Raw genomic sequence first — 24,147 nt, 5'->3', positions numbered from 1 at the left:
AGTTGTAAAATCCAGCCTGTGAGTATTACAAACTGCTGTGCAATGTTTTTCTGATCAGATTTAAATGCAATAATCTGTTACTCCAAGCAGACTTGATGGATCATGTTTCATTGTCTCACAGGCACAACAACACGCCTCCACCAACATAACCACTTGTATTGTTTTACACAGAACTGTTTTCAGTCTGAGTGCAGCTGAGGAGTTTGTGTATGTTGCTGAACAACAAGAAAAAGTCAAAAAAAGAAAAGTAATAGCTTAATGAGGATAGGAATACAGTACATACATACAGTAGACGAGACAGGCATTCCTGTTCTCTTAACTCAAGCTACTCAGAGAACAGGGGTTAAACAAGTAACCTAAAGTTTGCTTTTTGAGCGCATGTGCAGTTGAATCATTTGCTATGCACACAGTCTGTGCAGTCACAAATTTTGGGCTGCACACAGATGTCAGCAGAGGGGCCATGTGGACCCTTACGGACATGGGTGGATGATAATATTTACATCACATGGACTAATGTGGACCCTCGTGGCCAGGCGGATGCAGAAAGCATGAATTGGCCTTTAGCTTAGCTTAGCATATAAACTGAAAAAGAGGGGGAAATGACTAGATTGCCTCAGTCCAAAGGTAACAAAATCTGCATACAAACACCTCTAAAACTCACTAATTAACACGCTACATCTCGTTTGTTAAATCCATACAAATATTAAAGTTGCATTTTTCAGGGGGTTACATGACTATTTCTTGGCTGGGAGCAGTGACTTAATGGAGTCTCCCTTGGTTGCCTGGCAATCTCTGGCAAGACTCTAGGAAGTCACTGCTCCCGGCCAAGAAATAGTTGTCAAATAACCCCCTGAAAACTGCAACTTGTCATCTTCTTTTTTGTGTGAATTAAACATGTTAATTGGTGAGCTTTACAGGTGCTGGTAGGCATATTGTTACCATTGAACAGAACCAGGCTAGCTGCTTTCAGTCTTTATACTAAACTAAGACTAACTAAGATTCTCCTGGCTCCAGCTTCATATTTAACCAATAGAATGGTATCGATCGTCTCATTGAAGTCTTGCCAAGAGAGTAAATAACTGCATTTCCCAAAATGTTGAACTATTTCGTTGACGTTTCAACTAATAAATTGGCAGCCCAGTGCTATTATTCTTCTCAAATGAATAGAGGTATCTTTCTTCATAAAATGGGCTTAAAATTCCCATGTATAAGTTTCTGTCTTTTTCTCTGTGTCTGTCAGTCACAGCCCGTCAAACACGTGTGGCGGTGGGTGAATGCGGGGGGGCACTGCAGGAGTACAGGAGGAGGCGGAGGGGAGGAGGTGGGAGATTTAACGTGGCCTGTCGCAGGGCTAATTCCTGTGCTGGCGTTGGAGCTCCTCAGCTCCGCCGTGGCTCAGATATTCAGATTTGGGCTGGGCTGCCATGTGGGCTCGGAGATACTCTGTAGCCGGCTCCTCCCCCGCTCTATTCAGGGCCTGCGAGGAGCCTTGGGATGGCGTTTAAAAAGGAGATTAAGTTTCCTCCAGAGAGCAAAGCTCCTTAAGGGGGTATCTGTGTGCCTCTCAGCCGCCTGGTCAGTGAGGGATGCGTGAGGGGGGCCTCGCCATGAACTCCGTTGAGACAGTGGAGGGTGTGGGGGGGGATGGGGTGACGCATAAGAGGTGGGTGGGGGTGAGGAACCAAGAAAGGCTGACCTGACTCCCACCCCATGACTGCCTCCATCCCGACCCCCGCTACCAGCTCAAATGTCAATATCAAATCAGATTCAGAGCTTTGCAGAAAGAATCCCTTGATAAGTGATGGATATTTTTCTGATTGGAAACAGCAGTGGATGGTTTAACCTTAGAGGATTTTGCTTTTGTTTGTCAGTATTATACTATCATATAATATTACTTGAGAGTATGTCTCAAATAATGTGTGTGGGAGGTTCAGTTTGTCTGTATGCAATGGCAAGTCTCAATGTGTAGCCTACAACTGTTAAACACTTGCAAGGAGAAAAAAAGTGATGCTCAAGCATCTTTTTCTGTGATCTTCTCTTGTCCTTTCTCAGCTTTTACTGATCTAAGAGTGTAAACACACAAACACAACCCAGGGAAAATGTATAGAGACACTTTAGAAACTGTTTTTTGTCGTGGATAAAAAAATGGTCTGAATAGCGTCACTGGTCTGGTTTATGTCAGAGTGAATCAGGCGTTTATTACACTTCTGATATTAGATTATTAAGTGGTCATTCAGAAGGCAGATTTATAAGTATCTCAAATTCTGACCTATGAAGTGAATGGAGCTGAAATCTACCCTTCAAAAGGCTTTGATGCGTTCTTTTGAATCAAAAAGGGCTGGAGCGCACACGCACAGAGGAAAAAACCCTTACACATTCCTTTAGTTGATTAGCAATACTGATGACGGGGTTGAATGAGAGAGAAAAAAAATTAAATGGCTTCTTCAGCTTTGTAGCTGAAAAAGCCTTATCTGCTCTATTCAGCAGCGGTCTCTCCTGGGAAGCGAGGATCACTGTGCTGTGGGACTGTCAGGTCCTGCCAATAGCCGTAATGGGCCCTAATTCCACATTAATGCAGTCTAAATGAAGTGTCACAGGAAGATTGATCTGCTGAGGGCGTTGCCTTGATGAAGGTTGTTTTACTGAGTGGGCGCCTCAGTAGACACTGGGTTACCCTCTGCAACGCCCCCAGGGGCCTCATCAGAGCAACCTGTCACACTCCGTATGCACATGTTCGTGAGTGCACATTCAAAAAAGTCTTAAATGTATTTAAAAAACTGTAACTGAGTCAAAATGAGTGAGTAATTTTCTATGATTCCCATAAATAAACGTGAGCCTCCCTGTCTCTAATGTTTTGAAGATTGTCTAATATTTGCTAGGCTCCTTTTGATGAAGGTACATTTTTCGTCGTGTTCTGTTGTCTGACAGGTGCATAGGCCGGATAATGCTGCCAGTGGGAGACTTTGCAGGGAGCTTAAATACAACCAGTCCTCCTACTGTACATATCTAAAACCCCATTTTACTCCTTTCCATTAGTAATTCTTGTCCGCAGAAATGGATTTTTATTCACTGTCAAGTTTAAACTGCTACTTTTTCTGTATGTAGAGTATAAGACTAATCGTGCAGTAATTATAGTTATATAATTATAGTATATATATATATATATATATATATATATATATATATACATACATACATAGCTGGGCGCTGGGCAGCCACTTTTGATGAGATCTGTTTTCTTTCTTTGTGTTTTCTACAGTGGAGGTCCATGTCAGGTCAAATTATGGGGCTTATCATCTTATTTGCAGATCATATTATTTTGGCACAATGACAACTTGGAATATTCATATCTAAAACACTATATATTTAATGCTGTACAAAAAACAACAACTTGAAATTTATGATGATACATTTATACAAATTGGAGAATGTATTCTGTTTACTATCACATGAAAAGACTTCCTGTAAAAGATTACAGAATATCTTTCATTTGTGTTAAAGTGTAGAAATAACTTTTTTTTCAACTAGTTATATTATCTTCGACCTTATTACATTATTTTATTAAATAAATATTATTTATATTATTTTCTATTTGTTGAAAAGACAAAGAGGACATTGATGTGCAAATAAGTGGACAGAATGAGTCTCACTCCATCAGTGCAAGAGTGCAAATAATCTTTTACAGAATTTATTTTACTATATATTATATATACAATTTTTTGCCATATGTATTAGAGATTCAAATTTTCACTTGAGTCTAATGATTTAAAGTGTGACTCTAAATAAGGCCTATAGGCCCTTCAAGGTTTCATTTGATGTTGAAATCACATTTATGCAATACTAACATTTAGCCATGAAGCTTACAGTACTGGACACACTTCCTTCACATCAAACGGTCTTCCAAAGTTAATTGAAACTCCATAAATGATATTTCATGTGGTTGCAGAGGAGTGTTGCAATGAGTTTGTCAGCTGGTGAGCATGTGACAGCACATAAGAAAATACATGCATACTATAAGTGTGCACCTTCAACATTCGAAGCAGCAGGCCCCTGGATGAGCTTCCCAGGTGACCCAGAAGACTGCAGCAAGTGTGTCAGTGTCAGTTTGATTAACTCTAATACCGGGGCTTTTGGCACATGTGGTCAGGTTAATGAAACTCAGTGAGAAGGCACTTTTTCCTGGTTCCTTCCCTGCCAGGAAGCTGCGGGTGATGGGATGAGGTTCAGCAACTCGCTCCCCTCTCCCTCAGCAGCCCCCCTCTCCACCAACGGGACAGTCTGATACCTTCTTTAGGCTCCGAAGCTGTTGAGATGTATCACTCTTCTGCCTTCACATCCCTCCTTCTCTCTCACTTCCTGCTGATTTTCACTCAGCTAATTTAGACTCTACTGTTAAAATGATCAGCTTGGTTTTGTTTACCAATAGTAAAGTATAAACTTGCAGAGATTTAGAGATTTAAAGACATTAAACTTTTTGTTTCATGGATGTACCTCTGAATGGGTTGAACACAGGAAACTTCCATCGACAGAAATCCCACCAATAAAAAGCTGTCTTTAAATACACAAAATTCGGTTAAGGTTTTCCAAGGATTGCCAAGGTTATCATGACACCAGCTCTCCAAATCCTCAAAGTGTTTCTCCTTGCTCTCTCTTTCTTCGCTGACACAGAAGTAGGGCACACCGGAGAATAAGCAACACAATTGGGAGGCATCCTGTCGCTTTAAGGGGGGGACCCATCTAATCTTTCCCTATCCACTCAGGCCCTGGATTTATAAATTTCCTGCAATCTCGATTCTCAAAGCCGTCTTGATTTTGAGAGAGTGTGTGTGTGTGTGTGTGTATGCTTGTGAGAGAGGAAGTGTAGGACTGGCAAGAGGTACTATTGGGGGGGTTGTGGTTTGTTTGTGCTGTCCTTTAGAAAAAGAGCTTACGGGTTCAGCAGAAGAAACGCGGGGAGCTAATGTGAAGATTTAGGACTTTCTCCGAGGCTTGGCCTCGTCTAAGCTCTGTTTGCTTGAGCCGTTTGTGGGGTCCTGCTCACACTAAACCCAGATTAATATTCCCCCCATATCCAACCAGCCCAGACACCGGCTCCCGGCCTCGCTGTCCTCCACCCCCCTCCTCTCTTTCCCTGCCTTTTCTGGCCGTGATCGTCTCCCTTCCCTAATCCAAGTCCGCTGCCTCTCATCTTGCTCTTTATCTCGTCTAAGTAAGCACCTTTCTCATGGCTTCTTTCCATGAGGGGGAAGCAGCAGGAGGAGCGTAAATATGTTTTCCCCCATCCCTCCTCATTGCTCGCTGACCTCTGTGAGGTGTTATTATCAGAGTGACTGCTAAGCCCTGAGATTGCTTTTAGCCAGGTTCACCAGGGGAGAGTAAGGCTGACTTTAATGGCTCTGTATTGGTTTACATGCCACCCAATGAACATGAGGGATGGGTACTTATTGTATTAGGCAAATATTTCCATCATTAAAATAATATACCCATATAGACATGTACTTCAATCTCCTGAACAGACAGAGGTAAAAGAAATCAGTTTGACTTGTCATTCATTTTACTTTTTTGCTATGTGGAGGCCATGTCAGGTAATATCTTCTTCAACATTTTGCATATGCATGATGCAAAGAACCTTCTCCTACGTCTGTACAATCTAAATCAACTCTTAGTCTGCTGAAATTGCTACAATAAAAATGATTTTTTTACAGTAGAACACCTGACAAAATAATCTGATTCAACAGAACAACGCCAAATATCACCTTCAGAAATTACCATAATATTGTATCAATACATTTCCAGCACTCCTCACAAAAAAATGAACACTGTAAACTTCACACAAGTAGCATTAATTGCAGGGATATTATACTGGATTGCATTACACCATCATTGTCCACCTTCTTACTGAATCAACACATTTGAATATGACTTGGGATTGATTTTTACAAGACAATTTTGAACTTAAAAGTAATCAAACACTGTATCATTACTACTATAGTAGAACAGCAGTTTTACAACCACAACACAGAAATGCAGCACAGGTAGACCGGTGAGATCATTACCGCTCTTCCTGCACTTCACTACTGCTGGTTTCCCAGACTCTGCACACATCTTTTTTTTGTTGTTTTTCCTCCTTTTCTTGTTCCTTTTCTCCCATCTGGATCAAGACTGAGAGAAGAATAACAAACGCATTTTGAGCCGGGAGAAAAGGGGATGAATTTGGCGGGCTAAACAGGCAAGCTAAACCCATTACCTAAGTGTTCTTTATCTTCCCATATGCTTTTGTTGTTTAATCAGCTTTGTATCTCTCCAAATCCTGGATTGAGATAACAAACAAATGGATGAGCTCAATGTGCAGAGTAAGAAAGCCTTTTTGCTGGCACCTTAAATGCCACTCCCAGCGCTGCACAGTGGTCAGAGCAGAAAACACCACTGGGTCAGATTTTCTCTGATATTTTGGACCAGGCCAGCCTCCGGTTCTCCCTAAAAATTCCTCCTATATCTCCCTGCTGTAAGGGAATGGACCCAAAGAGAAAGAAGGGGGGGTAAAGCTATAGCTCACAGATTTGCAATCTTCAGCCATGACTTCTCTCTGCTTCTTCTACATAAGAAAAGGAGGATTCTAGATTATCTCTGGCATTCAAAGCCAGGGAGAGTTGAAGACTCACTGAATACAGAGAGGACTTTACTGCCAATGTGGTTGTACAATAGCCACAGTCGTTATCAGATTTACTTTTGGCTCTCTAAGAATATGATTTGCGTCAGTTGCTGCTGTAGCCCATGCTTCACTGCAAAGAAGGTGACAGTAAACTTGAAAACACATTTTAGCAGGTTTGTGAAGACCAAATGAGAAAAGAAATACCCAAAGATGCTTAAATTCTGCACATTTCAGCCCCAACTGTGTGGAAGTCTGAAGTGGCTGGCTGACGATATGGGTTTGCGTTTCCATTTCCGTGTCTAGTTCATTGCCTTCATTTACATCTCCGTTACAGCATATTTTGTGGTCAGCTAATCATTATAGGTCATTTTGTGGTGAAACTGTGTGTCTTCCTGACATGTCAAATAGATTTTAAATCCTCAATCATCTCTCAATATCTTAATATGAAATTGGAGCCGCAGTGAGTTAGCTTAGCTTAGCATAAAGACTGGAAACAGGGAGAAACAGCTAGTCTGGTACCCCGAAGGAATTCACTTTTCCCAGTCCAAAAATAGTCCCGCACAAACTCACTGTAAAACCAAAAATTGTTGTTTTTACACATCGGTTTGTGAAAAGATTTAACAAACAAGAGATAACGTGATAATTAGTGAGTTTTAAATATGCAGGTAGGTGGATTTTGTTACTTTTGGACAGAGCCATGCTAGCTGTTTCCATTCTTTATGCTAAGCTAACCCTAATGCTAACTGCTGCTTCTTCTTATTTAATGGTCAAAAAAGCCTCATCCCACCACTTCTCTCAGTTACTGCCATCAGGCCGTTGCTACAAGGTTCCACTTGCAAAGCGGAAGACCTTTAAAATGTCCCTCATCCCCTCAGCCATTTCTGCCCTAAATAAATCACATTAGGCACCTGAATTGTCTTTTTATAGTATTGATGTTAGCATTCATGACTAACAAACATTATTCATGACTACTGTTTCTACTTTGTTGTTGTTATGTTTGCCTACCTTTGTCTTTGAATAATCCATGTCAAAGAGGAGTTTCTGTTACATGAGACAGACAAAGTTTCTTGAATCTTGAATCAAATATGAGATTGGTATACATTTTGTCATCTAACTCTCCGCAAGAAAGTGAATAAGCATATTTCCCAAAATGTTAAAGTATTTATGTAAAGAGTAACATAACACCAGACTGAAAAGCTATGTTTTGCTGCCCTCTTTGGTTGAAACTTTCAAGACTGTTTTACCTCTGACCACACCCAACCACACCTATCAGTGAGTGTTTCCAGAGGTCATGTGCTTGTTGCATCTGTAACCACACCCAACAGTGATGTCACAGCGTCCTGGAGTACATCTGTGCATCACAGCAGCAAGGTGAGAAGTTAAACCACTGGAGGTCAGCAAAAACAAGATCTTCAAAGGGTGTTGGGTTACTCTTTATGGAGGAATTAACTCTAAAACAAAACAATCATAGAGTCACCCTTTAAGTTTGAGATGGACTGTATGCTTCATGTTGATCACAATGTCAGTGGAAACATTTTTCCACTGACTTCCGGTATCTTAAACCATCTTTGGCATTCTTCTCTTGAATCACACTTCAGGCTGTTTGATATTACATCAAAAGTAACAGATTGAAAAAGACTTTTTGTCACCATTGTTTTTACGTGTTTGGAGAGTTACGTGTAACAAACAAACCAAGTGATGCTGCAGCCAGTACCCACAATTTGTAGTGCAAGTGTGTTTTACCCTCTGAGTTCATCTTCATTGCAGCATCATTTTAAGAATGTAACATGCTGTTGGAATCAATTAAACAACTATTAAAACCAGCATGACAAATACTGCATCACTTGTCAACATTTTGAGGGCTCAGACTTTCCTTTGAGTGACACCTCAACTCATATTTGACAGAAAAAGAGCAAACACGCACAGAAACAATTCTGTTCAGACCAGAGAAAGTGATGATAAGAGTGGGTGCAGGCGACCTCAATGTGCATCTCACAGTTGAATTCCCCCAGGGTAGAGGGGCTCATCGCCCCTTCTTGTTACCCCCATCAGCTACACACACACGCTGACACACACATACACATAGTCTGGGAATGCTGGGGAAAATGGCCCTCATTTATTATTGCCACACTCCCTCGTCTCGTCCCCTCGGTTCAGCGGGTGCGCCGCCAAAGCACGTCTTCCACCGCCAATGTCACACAATTACCTCTTAACTGCTCAAACAAATAGAGCGACCCAGAGAGTGACATCAAATCAAAACTGTCACAGGTGATTGAGTCTAGTCATCAAGGCAGCCCGCCCGCTACCTGTCAGGAGAGTGAGGGAATGAAAGGACGAGGGAGAGAAGAGGGAGAATGTGATAGCTGCTTTATAATAGACCCCTAATAATGTATAAACACCCCCTCTCTCCTTTCTGCTCCACTCATATTAAAGTTGGGCACAGAGTGCACGATGCCCTCCTTTTCAGCCGCTCCGCTCCCTCTTGGGACTCAGGATGGAGAGAAATAGCTGTGAATGGAGTAATGATAGGGAAAATGATAGAGGGGAGATTGAAATTTCCATCCTCTCTGAACCATGCCGGCTCTGCTCCTGAAAAGACATTGGCTGCTAATGGGGTTAGATCACACGCATGAGTTTTGGAGGCCTGAGTGATGTTAGCTGTTGATACCCCAGACACAGATTGAAAAAAAAACACACTAAAAGAGGAAAACTCCCTCAAGGTTTGGGTATAGAGTGATAGTCCCCAGACACCAGATTCAGCCAAATAGTTTGGGGTACACAGAAAATCAGAGGTGGATCCAGACAACTACTGATGTTCTTGTGCAGCTATGATACAGAGTATGCAGATAGGCTGATGATGCATCAAAGATAAATAAAACAGAGAAATAGAGACAGTGAGCAAAGGTTTGAGTGAGAGCAAGCCAAGGGGACATTAGGGACATGATGATGTTGTCAGTGTCTGATGTAAATTGGAGAATGACACAGTCAACAGACACGGCCGGCTGCTTGCTGCGGCAACACACTGGGGCCGTGACACTGACAAATGGAATATTTCAAAGGACTTAATCAGAGGAAATGGGGTTTGGTCTGCAGGTGACACGGGTCCCGCTCCAGCGCTCACAAAAAGAAAACTGATTGCCTGCCTTGAAACCCCCACCATCTCTCTATTTCTCTGTCTGTCTGTCTGGCTGTCTCTCTGCTGCCTATCTCACTCTCACTATTTCCCCGTCCTCACACACCTCTGTCACCCCAATACAAGCGGGGGGTTTACCATGAGCATGTAGTGCAATTAGATTCAATCAGAGATAGCCTGTGAAGACTTTCGCCAATAAAGTCTGTAGACTGTGAGTTGATACTGAGACTTTACAGCCATGTTGGCAGCATGTGAGGCTGTACTTATAGGTGCAGTGGTGCTTTGAGACAAATATAATAATATCAGCATGTTAACATGCTCACAATGACCATGCTAATGTGCTGATGTTTGGCAGATATAATGTTTGCCATTATCTTAGTTTGGTGTGTTTGCTAATTTGCACTAAACACAAAGTACAGCTGAGGCTGATGGGAGTGTCATTAGTTTAGCAGGTATTTGGTCATTAAAAAAAGTACTGGACAAATTGAAATTTTGACAATGGTGCTAGATTTAACGTTAAGGGATCACTACATTTTTTACAACTCATCCTGAGGGGAACATGAATAGTTGTGGAGACAGTTCACTCAAAACCACAAATGTTAACCTTGTGAAGGCACTAGAGGAAAAATCAGGGGATGACCAAAGTCAATAGACTTTATTCTCTGGGCACCGTGAATGGCTGTGCAAAATTTCATCCAATAATTGTTTAGATATTTCAGTCTGGACCAAACACATTTCCTGGAGCCATGCTAATAGCACAGCTAAAAACTGAATGTGCAGAAGTATTAAAAAGTCAAGCACAAAGCCACATATATAACTTTCTTCAGAGTACTTCATCGTACTTCATCGAGAACAAAGTTGGTCATAAATAAGTTCTTGGACAATGTGCCCAGAAAACGAGCGAGACTCTCCTGCTGGTAATTAGCTTTGTCCAAAACTGCCACCCAGAAAGTAGCAGCAAAAAGCCAGAAAAACTGGAATCCATCTCCTAAGTCCTTTGTTTCCAGGACGCAGCATGGCAGTGCCACCAGAAGCTGCATACGACGAGGGGAGATTGGTGATTTGGTGCCTCAAGTCCAGTAGCCCCACGCCGGGTATGAATCACGGCAAGGGGCCGCTGCCCTGTCACAGCGGCTACAGATCAATGATAATTACCGCCTTGACATGAGTACGCTTATTACTGAACAGGATCAGGGACAGGGGCCCGAGCTGTGGTGGCCCGAGGGCCCGATCGATAGTCCAGGAATAATGGCTCTCTGGGGCCCTAGATTGGACTTTGCCACTAAACAAGCCATTACAGCCGCACGCATGACAGCTTAGGTCTAGATATGCGTCCTAACTCTCCTTCTCCTGGAGGCTTCTCTCGTAGAGCCCGCCTCACTATGGCTCCCACATGCTCAGTACTCAATCTTGTCATGGACTGTTATGGGCAGGCGAGACACATGCCTCTGGCTTTGAGACGTGTTAACCAGAAGTGAGTGATTAGGGGAAGCATGCTGCTACAACACAATGTGCTCCTGTGCAACACACCAGAGAAAGGGGCCTTGCAATGTGACCTGATGATTGCCACTGAGCATAGAGATCAAACACAGCTGCACCGGTGTGTGTACGCATGAACATACTCACACACACACACAAACAAAACACACACAAAAGTAAGCACATCAATGCGTATAAGCGATGCTGATCCGTCTATGGCAGCCCTCATCTTCTTTTCTCTTTGATTTTTACCATTTCCCTCCTCCAGATCCCTTGTTTTTTTCCCTCTCCTTTTTTAATCCGGTCATACCTGTAATCGGGCTCTGCGACAGGAAACTTCAGAGAATCAATTAGTCCTCGCCTCATCCGGGAGCCAAGACGATTCCTCTCGACTTGAGCCGCAAACTCCTTCTATCAGGAGTCATTCTGCCTGCCTAACACCCAGACTCCTCTCTCCTGAGCCCGGATAGGTTTGACTCTAAGCCTCTAAAACGTTGACAACCCAAAGCGCCTTTCTCTCGGCAAGCCCTAACCGCCTGCCTCACCCCGGCCCTTTCTCTCCCTTCTCCTCTTTCTAACCGTCTCCGCTGCTAAATAAAGAAGGATTTGTTTTTTCTCTACAGCAGCCTGATGCCACGTTATGGCGTTTCATCCACAATTAAATAAACAGTCCCCTTTTAAAAGAATTCCAACTACATCTTACACCAAAGCTTGATAAGGGTGGAGAAGCTGGTGACTCCAGGACATCCTTTGTCCCAGGTAAAGTTAGCCACTAAAGAGGCAGCATTGTGGACGGTGTTGTTTTTAAATGCATGGCATCGCACAAAGGGAAATGCAAACCCGGGACTCTTCTGCTGGCTATAGCAGGCCCTCGAGTGGAGTCTGGAACAAACAGAACATTGAGGGGTCAGATTTAATCCCCCCGCCCCTGCCTTTTGTATTCAGATTAAAGACTAAGGAGGATTTGCAGGAGCCTGGAGTCTCTTGTTAAAAGACTGTGTTCTCCACTTAACCTGCAATTTACCTGTCACTTAAGCCTGCTGCAGCGATCATCCACACCTCTGGTAGTGAAAGGGGCTGTTATTTCTCTGTTTTTTTCACAACTCTGAAGAAGGGCTTTGTGTTCACTTGAGCCAGTGAAAGTGGCATAATGAATTCCCTGACAGATGCTGATTAAAGCGGCAGAGATTTGTGAAAGATACTTAACACACCAGAAATAAACAGAAATGAGGTTGCCACTAGCACACACACACACACACACACACACACACACACACACACAAGTATACTTCTAATAAACCAGAAATCACTCCATGACCAGTCGGGCTGTTCTGATGAGGTGTGTACTCTCTAGAGTGCCATGAAAGAGATGCCTGCAGGACACAGAGCCGAAACACATTGTGAAGCTTCTTGACTTGATTTGTATTGCCAAACTCCCCTCATCTGCTCTACTGAAAAATCCTGCCATGGAAACCTGACCTTCTTTCTTCCCTCCATAACCCACTCAAAGACCCCACACGTGATTCATCTCCCCTGAACCAAGTCAGGGGGAATGAATGAAACTGCCTTCATCCCTCTACTCCACCTCATCCATTTCATCCTCTCCTGTGAGTTGTCTTGCCCTCCGCTGGACGGCCATAACCCCCCTCTAAATCTTCCTCCTGAACAGAACTTGCTAGGTCCACAGCAGCAGTAAAGTGGACCATTCGTTTCCGCAGCACAGCCAAAAGGAGTAATGGGAGTGATGTTGAGACATTATCAGTCACTCACTGGCTGCCAAAGCTCTGTGAGCCTTTTTTTTTATAAAAGCATGTGCAGATGCCCACCAAACAACCGCACAGCTTTTGATGGAGCTTTACACAAGTCTTTGATACGTCCCTTAATCTCCACTAAACTATCCCACTGGTTTTAACACCCTCACGCATTAGCCTATGTCTTATAACTTAAGAGTTTATCGTTACGTGCTAAATTTAGACGCCCTTTCTTAAGACTCAAGGCAGCTCGGAAGGCAGCTGTGTGCATACAGCGTGCAAAATTATAAACCTTCCGAAACATAACAAAGGATGTGAAACTGCCCATTGTTTTATGAATCGGTACCTTCTGCCATTGAGCCATAAGAGATTAAAACAGTTTGGGGAACAATCATCTGGATGGAGGAGATAATTTTTCACTTGGACTGTGTGGACATTCAAATCGGAAAAAGAAAGCAAAACTCTTTCAGTAAGCCCAAAGTGAAGGGCAGGCCCAAAAACAAAAGTCAGTCATCTGCTGAAACCCTCTTCTTGACTTTCCCGTGTTAAAGAGGATCACTGTCTGGTGTGCTTTATTTTTAGAACACTCCCCATCATCTTTCCACTGTTCTCTCTGTTTCCTCATCCCCCTTTTTTCTCTCAACCAAGCCTGTTCTCTCTGGTGCCCGGGAGAGTTGCCTTCTTTATTCTGGAGGAACCCACCTGTCTGCCTGCACATCAAACCCATCCCCGAAGGGCTTCTGTGTTAAATTTCAAAGTTAAAACCCATTACCGAGCTATCAGCCCACTCATAATGCTGTCTAACGACCTCATTTCCCTAAGTGTCAGCCCTGTCAGTCACCGGAGGCTCTGTCGGCTCGGCCGCCCATGTCCAAGGGTCCCGGCTGCTCTGAGGCATCACCGCCACCGCCGCTTGCACCTCGTCTCAGTCTGTCCTCATCAAAAACAGGATAGAACGCTCAGTCTCTGAAAATATGTCAAGGCAAAGTGACTGGGGACACAGGGGGTAAGAGACTTTGGAATGAAAGTGCCCGGTATTTCATTTACCATATCCACTCTATTAGTCAGAGCAGCACAGTCAATCAGGGCCCCATTTTGATTTGAGGGGAGTCAGGGGAGAGAATTGGGGCACGGCAAAATGGCTGATGGTCACGGCGTGGCTATTCCAGCTCAGCCGAAATCAGTTTGAGGAGTCGATGTGTATAGAAATGGATTATGACCATACGGATCCAAACGTCACTCCCTGTCCTTGTTAACCGAGGAGGCGGCACTGAGCATGTGCAGGGGGGGAAAGTGACGAGAGGGGGCAAGGTTGAGCTTGAGAGGGTCAAAGCTTTAAAGAGTGTGTGTTTGTGTTCGTGCGTGTGTGTGTCTGCTCACTGTCTCCTCTCCCCAGGTCTCCCAGTGTACCTTTCTGTGAAATGATTTGGTAAATATGGAAAGGGGCCCCTAGGCCACACAGGCCCAGCCCCTCTTTAGGAGTGGATAATTGACTCCTTTTCCTCCTTGATAATTCATTGCTTGCATATGCTAGCTAATACATCAGCTGAAAACTGCTCTGGCCCTCATCTCCCCTGACACACACACACACACACATACACACACACGCACGCCAGCACCCAGAGGAATGAGCGACTATGCAGAGACTGAGCATAAAAAATGGGGATGACAAATGGGAGCACTTCAAGATCTATGAATGAATTATGTCTTCTAAATACCTTGAGCAGAGGCAACTGTCAGCCAGCGTCTATACTAATCTGGGACAAAATATGACCAGCTCTGCATTAAAAAGGAGGGAGCGGGGCTGCTAGAGAATGAGGCGAGAAATGAACGAGCAATCAGGCCATTAAAATGTGGTGTCTGATTCAGCTTTGGTGGACATTTGCACATTTATCATAAGATGGAAATATCCTCCCCCTTTTGTCATTTTAATACGGCCCCTTCCATTGAAATAGACTGGGATTATTCCAACAGGACAGAGATATCATTTGTTTTACAATAGCCGAGTCAGCACTCACAACAGTCATTAGGAATTAGATCGAGCCGGCTGCTGTTTGGAGGGACACTTTGCAAACTGGAAAGAAGGATAAAATTAATGGCACTTCATTTCAAGAGGTGGGATATTAAACGCTTGCTCTACCCAAGCACAGAGGTGGGATGGAAAGACAAATGGCTCATACAAGATGTAGAAGTACACTATGTGCACCCTGTGTATAGGAAGTTCAATGTGTATGAAACACATCGGGTCACTCACCTGGTGATGACTATGTTCAGAGAGGGGGTCAAAGACACTGTAACCTTGCTATTGTTCTATCTTGTGGTTATCTGGGAATGTGGTGTGTTACCTGTGGGAAATGTATTTTTCAGGCAGCATTTCAGAGACGACCCGGTTGTGGCTCAGGGCCACAGGAGGATCACTGCATCCCTCCGAAAGCTGAGTGAGCTGCAAGCAGGAGACCCAAGGACGGTGCAGTGCAGCTGGGCACTTTGTGCAAGCATCAGTTAGAGGCCATGATGCATTCAGGGCCCACACACACTTTAGATATGGGAGTGAATGTAGACAACTAATCCAACAAAACATAAAAAGGAAATAAATATGACTTGCAGTGCCTTACAGAGTTCATTAAGGAACTTAGTCAACTTCTTTATCTATTGACCAAAAAATCTCATTTTATGAGGCCATTTTATAGCGTATTCTAGTAGTGATAAGTACTTAACTCTATAGCACCTAATTTATTATTTCTGTTTCCCTGGAGTGTTTTCTTAAAGGCCTATAATATATGAGTTAATAGAGCTCCATCATAAGCTTTTTTCAATCTCTCACACTTGGTGGCCAGTTTACAAGGTACACTTAGCAAAAATGAATGCCTAAAGTCCTGTAATATTACTGAGAGAGCTTTCTAATATTTTTCCACCCCATTTAAATACACTCCTCAGTATAATGCAATTCAAGTAGCCTAAACACTAGGCTATTGCAAACTGCAGCCTCCAAAATGACATTATAATCTTCATAAAGGCAGGAATTATTGCAGTGCTGCTGTATTTGGCTGAATTACTTCTAGCTATGTGCACCTAATAAAATGGCAACAGATTTTCATGAGAGACAATATAATAAAAACACACTATAACAATTGAGTATATAATTAAATGTTCTGATAGGTTTTGAATAATCTAAGGGTGTTGTTTTAATTTTAGTATCATTCAACATCATATCGAGACCAAAGACTAAATAATAAGCTTAAAACAAACTTGGTAAATCTTCTCACCAACCTCATCTGGCTGAGGACGTCAGAGACACTGTGTGAATGGCGATACTGCTCTCTAGTGCCAAAACACAGTACTGGAGACAGTGAAATACATTAATAGTTTCCTGCAGTTTACACTGCAGCAAAATCTGCAAAAATGTCTTTTAGATAGTGTTTCTTATTTATAGAACATATAAGAATAGCATAAATATAATGCAGCTATAATCAAAATGATCACAGAGTGTAATCTTGCATGCTTGAAACTAAAAATGGGCGGAAATGAGGATGTGTCTTAAAATGAAAGCATTTATTAACTTGATTAGACTGTTGCAGTTTTACATCTCTTTTAAATTACAGGCTGTGTGATGCATGACTGCTGTTTTTTATTACTTTGAAGGATTCTTTTATCAGTAGTTCCTCATGAGGACTAATAGGGCCTACCATCTTCTCTCCACAAGGTGGAGTCATAAGACTGGCTGTAGCTTGATCTTTGTCACATGGAGCTGAATTGTTTTGGGGTAATTTTTATCTTTGAATGATATGATGAAGCTCCACGTTCCTCTTTCTAATGGGAGCTATTTACATAAACGTAATAGCCTCTGCCACGGCCTTTCATGAGTCATTCAGCTCTCTCTGGCACTTATGTGATTATGAGCCTTCTGCCTCACTATCAACAGTATTAAATTCACAAATCATTACTTTAATGAGTGAGCTGGGATGAGATGAAGATTGTCTTGCAAATTACAGCTATTTCATGTATTTATCAATTATGTAAGACGAGCTTCATTGACAATAAATAATCATATGATGAACAATTTGAAGAGCAACACAGTGCAAGATGCTGGTGTGGCTCCAGTACAGGAAATAGATGCAGGGAAATATAAAATCTCTACAGGTAATATGAACATAAAAGTGGCACAAATCATATATCTGCTGTTCACACACAACACTTTTTTTCAAATGGTCTTTTGTCTGATTGTTACAATTGGATTTCCACTGCCATCCCTCAGAGCAACAAGAATTCAATTCATATATCAGTGAATAACTGCCAACACCATGACAATACACTGGCCAACATTATATAGGCTCAATCTGGTGAAATATGGTGACATAACCCCCTTAAATGACAATGATGGCTTCTGCTATCTTTTCTGTCGATTGTGTTGTGTTAGCCTTCAGGGGTGAGATAGCACCAGAAACCCTCTGCTGGGTGTTTATTAGAAAGGATCGCAACATAGAGTCTAAAACACCTGGGACAGACCAGTTAGGACCTCTGTCAATGACTTCTGCTTTCCAGAAGTCATTTTTCAAAACGTCCTTTTGAGATTGTAGATGGGATGTTTTCTTTTTGCTCGATCATATATTTCATATTTTACTCAAAGAATTTTCAAGGGACTGTCAAGGTTGTTCTGTGCTTATGTAATGGAAAACCATGCAGTACTTTTACTTGTGTATCTAGACATATTAGACAAATTGAGAGTAAACACAGAATCTATTGATCCATTTCACCATGGCAACAACTGATGACGCAACAAAACAATAGAATTCAAATATCTATCAGCAAACTGTTAAAAATACACACTCAAACATACACTGTTGTTATTTATTATCAAATCCTAACAACTCTTGTAAGAAAACTGCAATCTACTTACTGTGAAAATGGCGAAGGTAAGAAAGATTTATGTTGTTGATTTGATATGGCTAGTTCAAGACAAAAGACATCCAGACATCTATTTTAAACCATGGCTAAAGCTTGTTAATAAGTGAAACTGTTTTATATATAACCACTGTTTCAGTTACTATACCTCAATGTGAAGCAGATGCAGACAATATTCAAATATAGTCACTCAAATGCCCAAAAATTTAACCTTCAGGCATCACACTCTCACTATCAGTAGGCTTAGAAAGTGGATGCAGAAAGTGAATTCCTTCCTTCTCCTAGAGAAAGCAGCTTTATTCATCTTACATTAATGTCAGTTACAACAGAAGCTGAATTGCAACCTTTAAGCCTATGGCGGAGTTTGGGTGTCACTTTAAAGTCACTGCACTATATATATATTTTACAATATGAGGAGAATGTTTTTAAAAACGAACTCCACTGTCAATTTTCCAGCTTCTCTATGTACACAGTAAACGAGAGGATGATTCCCGGCTCATTCTAACTGAGAGGTCACCTATCATTCTCCACCTTGGTGCCAAACTGAGGGCCGCTCGTCTTGATGGAGATCTTGACCTGTGTCCCCCAGACAGTGTCCCTCATTCTGAAGACTTTCTATGGGAATCTTCCCTCTTTAATGATTCCAGTGACCCCACTGGTTTGAGATTGATCCTAAAGGGGATTTCTGGTCCTCGCTCAGCCCAGGAGGCTGCCTCAAGTCCCAGTCTGCCTCAGCAGGCCCCCTGCTGTGAGCCATGCACTGTGGACAAAGCCAGCCCGGGACTTAATGACAGCCCTGTGCAGACAGAAAACAAGACCAGCACACAAAACTGGGATCATTTGTACTGCGAATTTGTGGACCCTGACACTCTCCTAAACCAGAAAAGGGAGCTAGGCAATATCACACCTGACACGGCCTCTTGCAGCTACAAGAGACCAGCGAGTGAGATGGACAACGACGAGTTCGGAAGTCCATCCAAATCCTCCTTCACTCTCTCCTCTTCCTCTTCTCCCTGCTACACAGATGAAGAGCTGGAACGTGAAGAATGAACTTTATCACCAACAATCAATGCTTGATTTCACACAGAATGTCTGTCATTTGTAAATACTGTAAATACTGAATTAATTAAATAAAAAGATGTGTTCTGTGAATGTGTCATTATTGATGGACCCGGATTCAACGATGATCACAATGAAATATTACACTCAAGTTTTATATCAAGTATTGTTGCTATTGAAAGACTGACAGAATGTTTCATATTCACATTCATCTGATAACATGTCTCATTCATGTCCTGCATGTCTTTAAGCAAAATTTACTACACTAAATGAGGAAATAAATAATCAAAAACACAAGTAGGAGACTGAAATAGAACATTGTTAGTGTAAAAGTTGCTGTTACTGTATCCTGAGGAGTTGCATGCAGCTAAAAGCAACTGTGCACTCTATTAATTCCACCGCGCCACCCTCCAGAGCAACACGACCTCATCTCACTAGTTTAGTAAAATAAGCTCAGGTTGCCAAGACCTGTCATCCCCTTTATAGAAACACTAACGGCTGTATTTCTGACTCACTGGATAACTACAGACACCCACACTGCCTGCCTGTAGCCATTCATGAGGCATGATCAACACACAAAGGGACAGCAACAACAAGAGGCGGTGGCTGCTCTGTTGTTTTCCAGCGGTTGAGCTGTGTGCGGGGATCACATTCAGTATGTCTCACTGTGTTTGTGGACGACAGATGTATAATGATGAGTAAACAGGGCTCTCGCCTTTGCCAGCAGCTGTTGGGTCAGATGCCAAGTGATGGCTGACATGTTAGGAGGGAGCTGTTTGCACTGCCGCCGCTGGCTGTTCTCAGATAAGAGCGAATTATCTTCACAACCTATATGCCCACCTTCCTTACTCATGTATGTGTTATTGTGTCTTTTATGGCTTTGGGTCTGCGTTTGTTGAATTTTTGTTCATTATGAAATCGTCCCTCGAGTCACAGTCATTGACTTAGTGAGGTTTTTAAACAGAAATGCACCATATGACTTATAATCAAGGACAATTTCAGCTTTATTTATAAAATGTGATGTATTAACATCAGCAGTAACTATAATAATCATGGCACCACAACATGACAAAGAAATTCACAACAGGTAAAACACTTTGTTCTTAAATATCCATCTTACAACAGCTCAGCTTTACACATTAAAAAAAAAAAGAATAGCAGTTCTGTCAAAGTGAGTAAAAAACTGGCTGAGATTTACCAGGCTTACACAGGGAACAGCTTCCATGACTCAGTGAAGCTTGGCTGGACACATTCGTCGTCTTCTTCCCCATGTATAAGGTGACAAGCACTAACCACAGTTGATCCATACAGTAGGACATAAATGCAGGATAATCTGCTCTAACTGGATGTTTAATACAACAAGAAGAACACAAACAGGCACTTGGATTAAAAGTATCATCTCTTCTTCCAGTTCCTTGTTCTGTAATATACATCCTGGGAATGAGAAATATACATTCAACATACTGTAACACACACGAATAAGCCATCATCAGAGAGGTTTTGCACAACACATTTCAGAAACTGCTGGCCACTCATGTGTTAAGTCTCATTTTAAATCAGTCTTGTCAATCATATCAGACATTTCCATCCTGTCAAACAGTGTTTGCATGTGTGTAAACGGCCAGGTTGGAGAGAAACATCCATGCTATGTAGAGGAAGTGTCCTGATCAGGCAGCATCTGTGTGAGAGTGCTCTCCCTGCTGTCAGAGGTCAAGGTGGGGTTACTCTGATATCAGCTCACTCGCTCCTTCCTGACAGTCAGCCGGAGCGGCATCACTCCCGTGGCTGGAGCTGGACTTGTGAGAGGAGCTGGGGGAGTTGGTGGGGCTGAGCTGCACAGCCGTGGTATCCTGCAGTGTGTGCTCGCTGGTCTCCATCTCAAACGCTGCCACCCCCATCCGCATCAGCCCCCACTTCTCGCCCCCTTTGGCCTTGCGAGCTATGTGGGCCGGGGGCCTCCTGCTGACCACGCAGCACGCTGTGAAGAAAGCCAGAGCTACCAATAAAAGAAGAGGCCCGATGATGATGGGGGGGTTGCCGGTCGGGATAAAGGTGCCAAAGGCGAAGGCTCCCACCAGGGTGATATTGATGCCAGCCAGCATGATGCACAGGCCGCAGGCGCAGCACAGGGCCGGGGAGGGCAGGCTCTGGTGCTGCATGGGGCGCTGCTTGGGGACCTTCTTGGCAGCAGAGGGTCTGGAGGTTTTTTCAGGTAGCACCATGTCTCATGGAGGGCTCTGTGAGATCCAGAGAAGCTGAAGACCAGATGGACGACTGATTGCTGAACTCATCACCTCAGAGAGAGAGAGATGATGGAGAAGTGGCTGAAGAGAAAAGAGAGAATGTGTTTAGTTTTAGAAGCTTTTCTACACCTTTAATGTTTCTGTGACATTTAATAAAATAACTTCTAAAAGGCTTAAAAGCTATAAACGTTTCCTGCAAAAAGGCTTAAAAGCTATAAACGTTTCCTGCAAATTCAACTAAATTAGTTCCACGCACAAACCAATTACTGGTGCACTGCTTAAGGCAACATTATGTATTGTGGTAATGATCTGATTATATGACAAAACATAAGCGCACACCACATTTTCCACACAGGTCACGCTACTAGACAGTTTGCACTGTGAAAACAACCATACAGCGACATAACTGTGCACTATTCTCACTGTCACTTACATTATATCAAACGCATAATCTTGTTTGTTTTCATGCCTTCTTTCGTCCGTCCATCATACGGTGCAGGAATCGGGGAGTTGGAGCCGAGGTGATGCTTCACTCCAGCAGGTGAGGAGGAGAGTGAGCTGCCGCGCTCCCGCCCGCACACCACAAGTTGTAATGAAGGATTAACCACTGGAGGCGCAGTAGAGCCCTTTTAAACAAACGGGCCAATCAAATCGGACCCAATGAAGTCATTAAGTTGTTTGCATCTGTACAGAGCAAATCGACATCTGTCATACTGAGGATGCTCTGAAAAATCAGTAACAACACAAGAACAGAGAATGGGTGCTCTTCAGTTACTTCTGTTGAAATCCATTATCTGTTATTAGGTCATCTGGTCCTGAGATGCTTTAACAGTCCTGGTTCATGGAAGCCAATGCTGCTCCTCTTTTATGCTTTAAAAGAAGTCTTTAACAAGGACACAGCTTCAGTCAGAGCAATGCTATTTCCTCAATGTCTGCAGTTTAATCTCACCCTCTTCCTGTCTCTTCATCATCCTCTCAGCATTCAGACAGTATAAAGAACCGTCACTAAATGACAGCAGCAAAATAAAACTACTACAATGGAAGTGAAATGTATTTGCTCGTAACTCCCGTATCAGATTTTTGCTGTACATGGATTAATGAATAAAATGTTTCATTTATGTCAAACAGATTAGACAAGATAAGATGTTAAGGATCGTTTTTTATTGAGAACACAGCATACCAGTGAAAATATGCCCTTCCTTGAGAGCTTTATGAATAGGACCCCTTTGACAAAATGTCCAGTGGGAGTCCATAATTGCATACTAATTACTGTATCTCATTTGATGCCATTACAGTTAATGGGGGAAAACAAACAAGTCCTTTTATGATTCATAATGAGCGAGAGGGCTTTAACATAGCAAGTGGTTGTTTCCTAATGTGTGTATTCACTCTGAGCACATCTCTTCCTGTGAGCCTATGAAGGCCCTTAGTTGCTATAGGGATGGGGTGTCCATGGCAACAGTGTGAAATCAGGGGGACATGTCATTTGGTGGGTAACACAAAGTTAAAAGGGTTAGGGGAAATGACAGACGGTCATCAGTGACCCCATTTAAACAGGCTGGGTCTTCAATGAATGAGACTAATCTCTCACAAATAAAAAAAATAAAAATATTTCTTAAAAAAAGGGATCCAAAGTAAGTAACAGCAACCTGATGACCCCAAGAAAATCAAAGACAGGGAAGTCTTAGCTTGGTTAATCCATCCTTCTTTCCAGTGGCACAGTCAAAACCAAAAATAGCACAAACTGAACAAGATACAAATACTAGTATAAAAATAAATCCCTTCAACACCAATATAGGATCCTCTCTCACCATCAACTGTAACATCAACTATTCACAGATCACCTTTAAGTCTCATCACACAACCTGGAACAAATGCATTTCTCACATTTCAATTCATTCAGACTGAAAACACCCTGGAGGTATGAGATCATTGAGACTAACTGAGCACGTCTTTTTGGGGGGATGGTGTTGTATTTGTACAACAGAAAATGTGCAAAGACGTGGTGCAAAAAGAGCCGGAGGTAATGTTGGACTCTGAGGAGGATAACTAAATGTGTTAAATCCTCTTAAAAGATAAATATTACTGTATTACTGTCCAATTCACATTTTTGGACAAGACTGATTTATGATACAATATTCTTCCTTTCTTTCAGTTAAACTAAGCAAGTGACTTATGTTAAAGTACATGAGTGCTACAGGTAGCTTGTGTTGAAGTGAAAGCTAGAAATAAAAAGATATAATAAAAAAAAAAATTTTGATCACACAACTTGAATCCCTTCTTCTTTCCTGTTAAGTTCTACCTATACTCTTCTAAAACATCAGACGTAGACTAGACAAGAGTGACTTAAGTGAGTAAAATTCTCTAAAGTTCAGTCCAATTTTATCATTTAAACCATACATCCACACACACACATCATATCACATACACTTAAGAGCTATAAAAAAGCAAAAGTAAAAAGATCATCCCTTTTCTCCAGTAACTAATAAGCAGTAACATTTAAATAAAATATAAACCAATTCACAGTTGGACAACAGCAAAATAAAACCTTTAAAATAAGATAATATGGCATTAGGACAGCAACAGCTGCTTATATTTGCAGAACCCATGTAATGCTTTGTTGATACTGATATGTACTGACTGGGTTTTTTAAATAAACTGCTGGCATAAAGAGCGGTTTCTGTTGTAGTTAGGTCATCATCAGTTGTATTAAAAAACAATAAATCAATCTGTGAAGAAAGATTTGGGAAAAACCCAAAGCTCTTCTCAAACGAAACAGTCCTTGTTTAAAACTCAGGTAGCTTAAAACATTTTTTTTTTTCCTGGACAAATCTCAGGAGTTTCAACCATGTTTTCAATTAGGAGGTGTCAGCCGAGGATTAACTGTTCCCCCGGTGCTCAAACTCTGTCTAGGTGATAAGATTACTG

At 42.2% G+C, this 24,147-nt stretch overlaps 2 protein-coding genes across 2 annotated transcripts; one reads left to right on the top strand and one right to left on the bottom strand.

The window, feature by feature from the left end:
* Window positions 1–17,833: 17,833 nt before the first annotated feature.
* On the top strand, window positions 17,834–19,058 carry LOC121900782. Its single transcript, XM_042417313.1, has 2 exons — window positions 17,834–17,928; window positions 18,374–19,058. The coding sequence occupies exons 1-2, from the start codon at window positions 17,920–17,922 to the stop codon at window positions 18,965–18,967; spliced, it is 603 nt and encodes a 200-aa protein (XP_042273247.1). The 5' UTR covers window positions 17,834–17,919; the 3' UTR covers window positions 18,968–19,058.
* A 923-nt stretch (window positions 19,059–19,981) lies between these two features.
* LOC121900784 (transmembrane protein 275-like) lies at window positions 19,982–22,258 on the bottom strand. The gene is made up of 2 exons (XM_042417314.1): window positions 21,653–22,258; window positions 19,982–21,300 (listed from the first exon to the last, which is right to left on the bottom strand). Exon 2 carries the CDS (start codon window positions 21,196–21,198, stop codon window positions 20,698–20,700), a length of 501 nt encoding a protein of 166 aa, XP_042273248.1. The 5' UTR covers window positions 21,199–21,300; window positions 21,653–22,258; the 3' UTR covers window positions 19,982–20,697.
* Between the last annotated feature and the right edge of the window lie 1,889 nt (window positions 22,259–24,147).

Source organism: Thunnus maccoyii, chromosome 7 (genome assembly GCF_910596095.1).
Source record: "Thunnus maccoyii chromosome 7, fThuMac1.1, whole genome shotgun sequence".
Classification (NCBI taxonomy): Eukaryota; Metazoa; Chordata; class Actinopteri; order Scombriformes; family Scombridae; genus Thunnus; species Thunnus maccoyii.
Note: the sequence above shows the minus strand (reverse complement) of the source record. Positions and strands in the feature narration are given on the sequence as shown.

What these genes read in the sequence shown, in the direction of transcription:
- LOC121900784 (XM_042417314.1), bottom strand. Translation starts at nt 21,198, where the DNA reads ATGGTGCTACCTGAAAAAACCTCCAGACCCTCTGCTGCCAAGAAGGTC.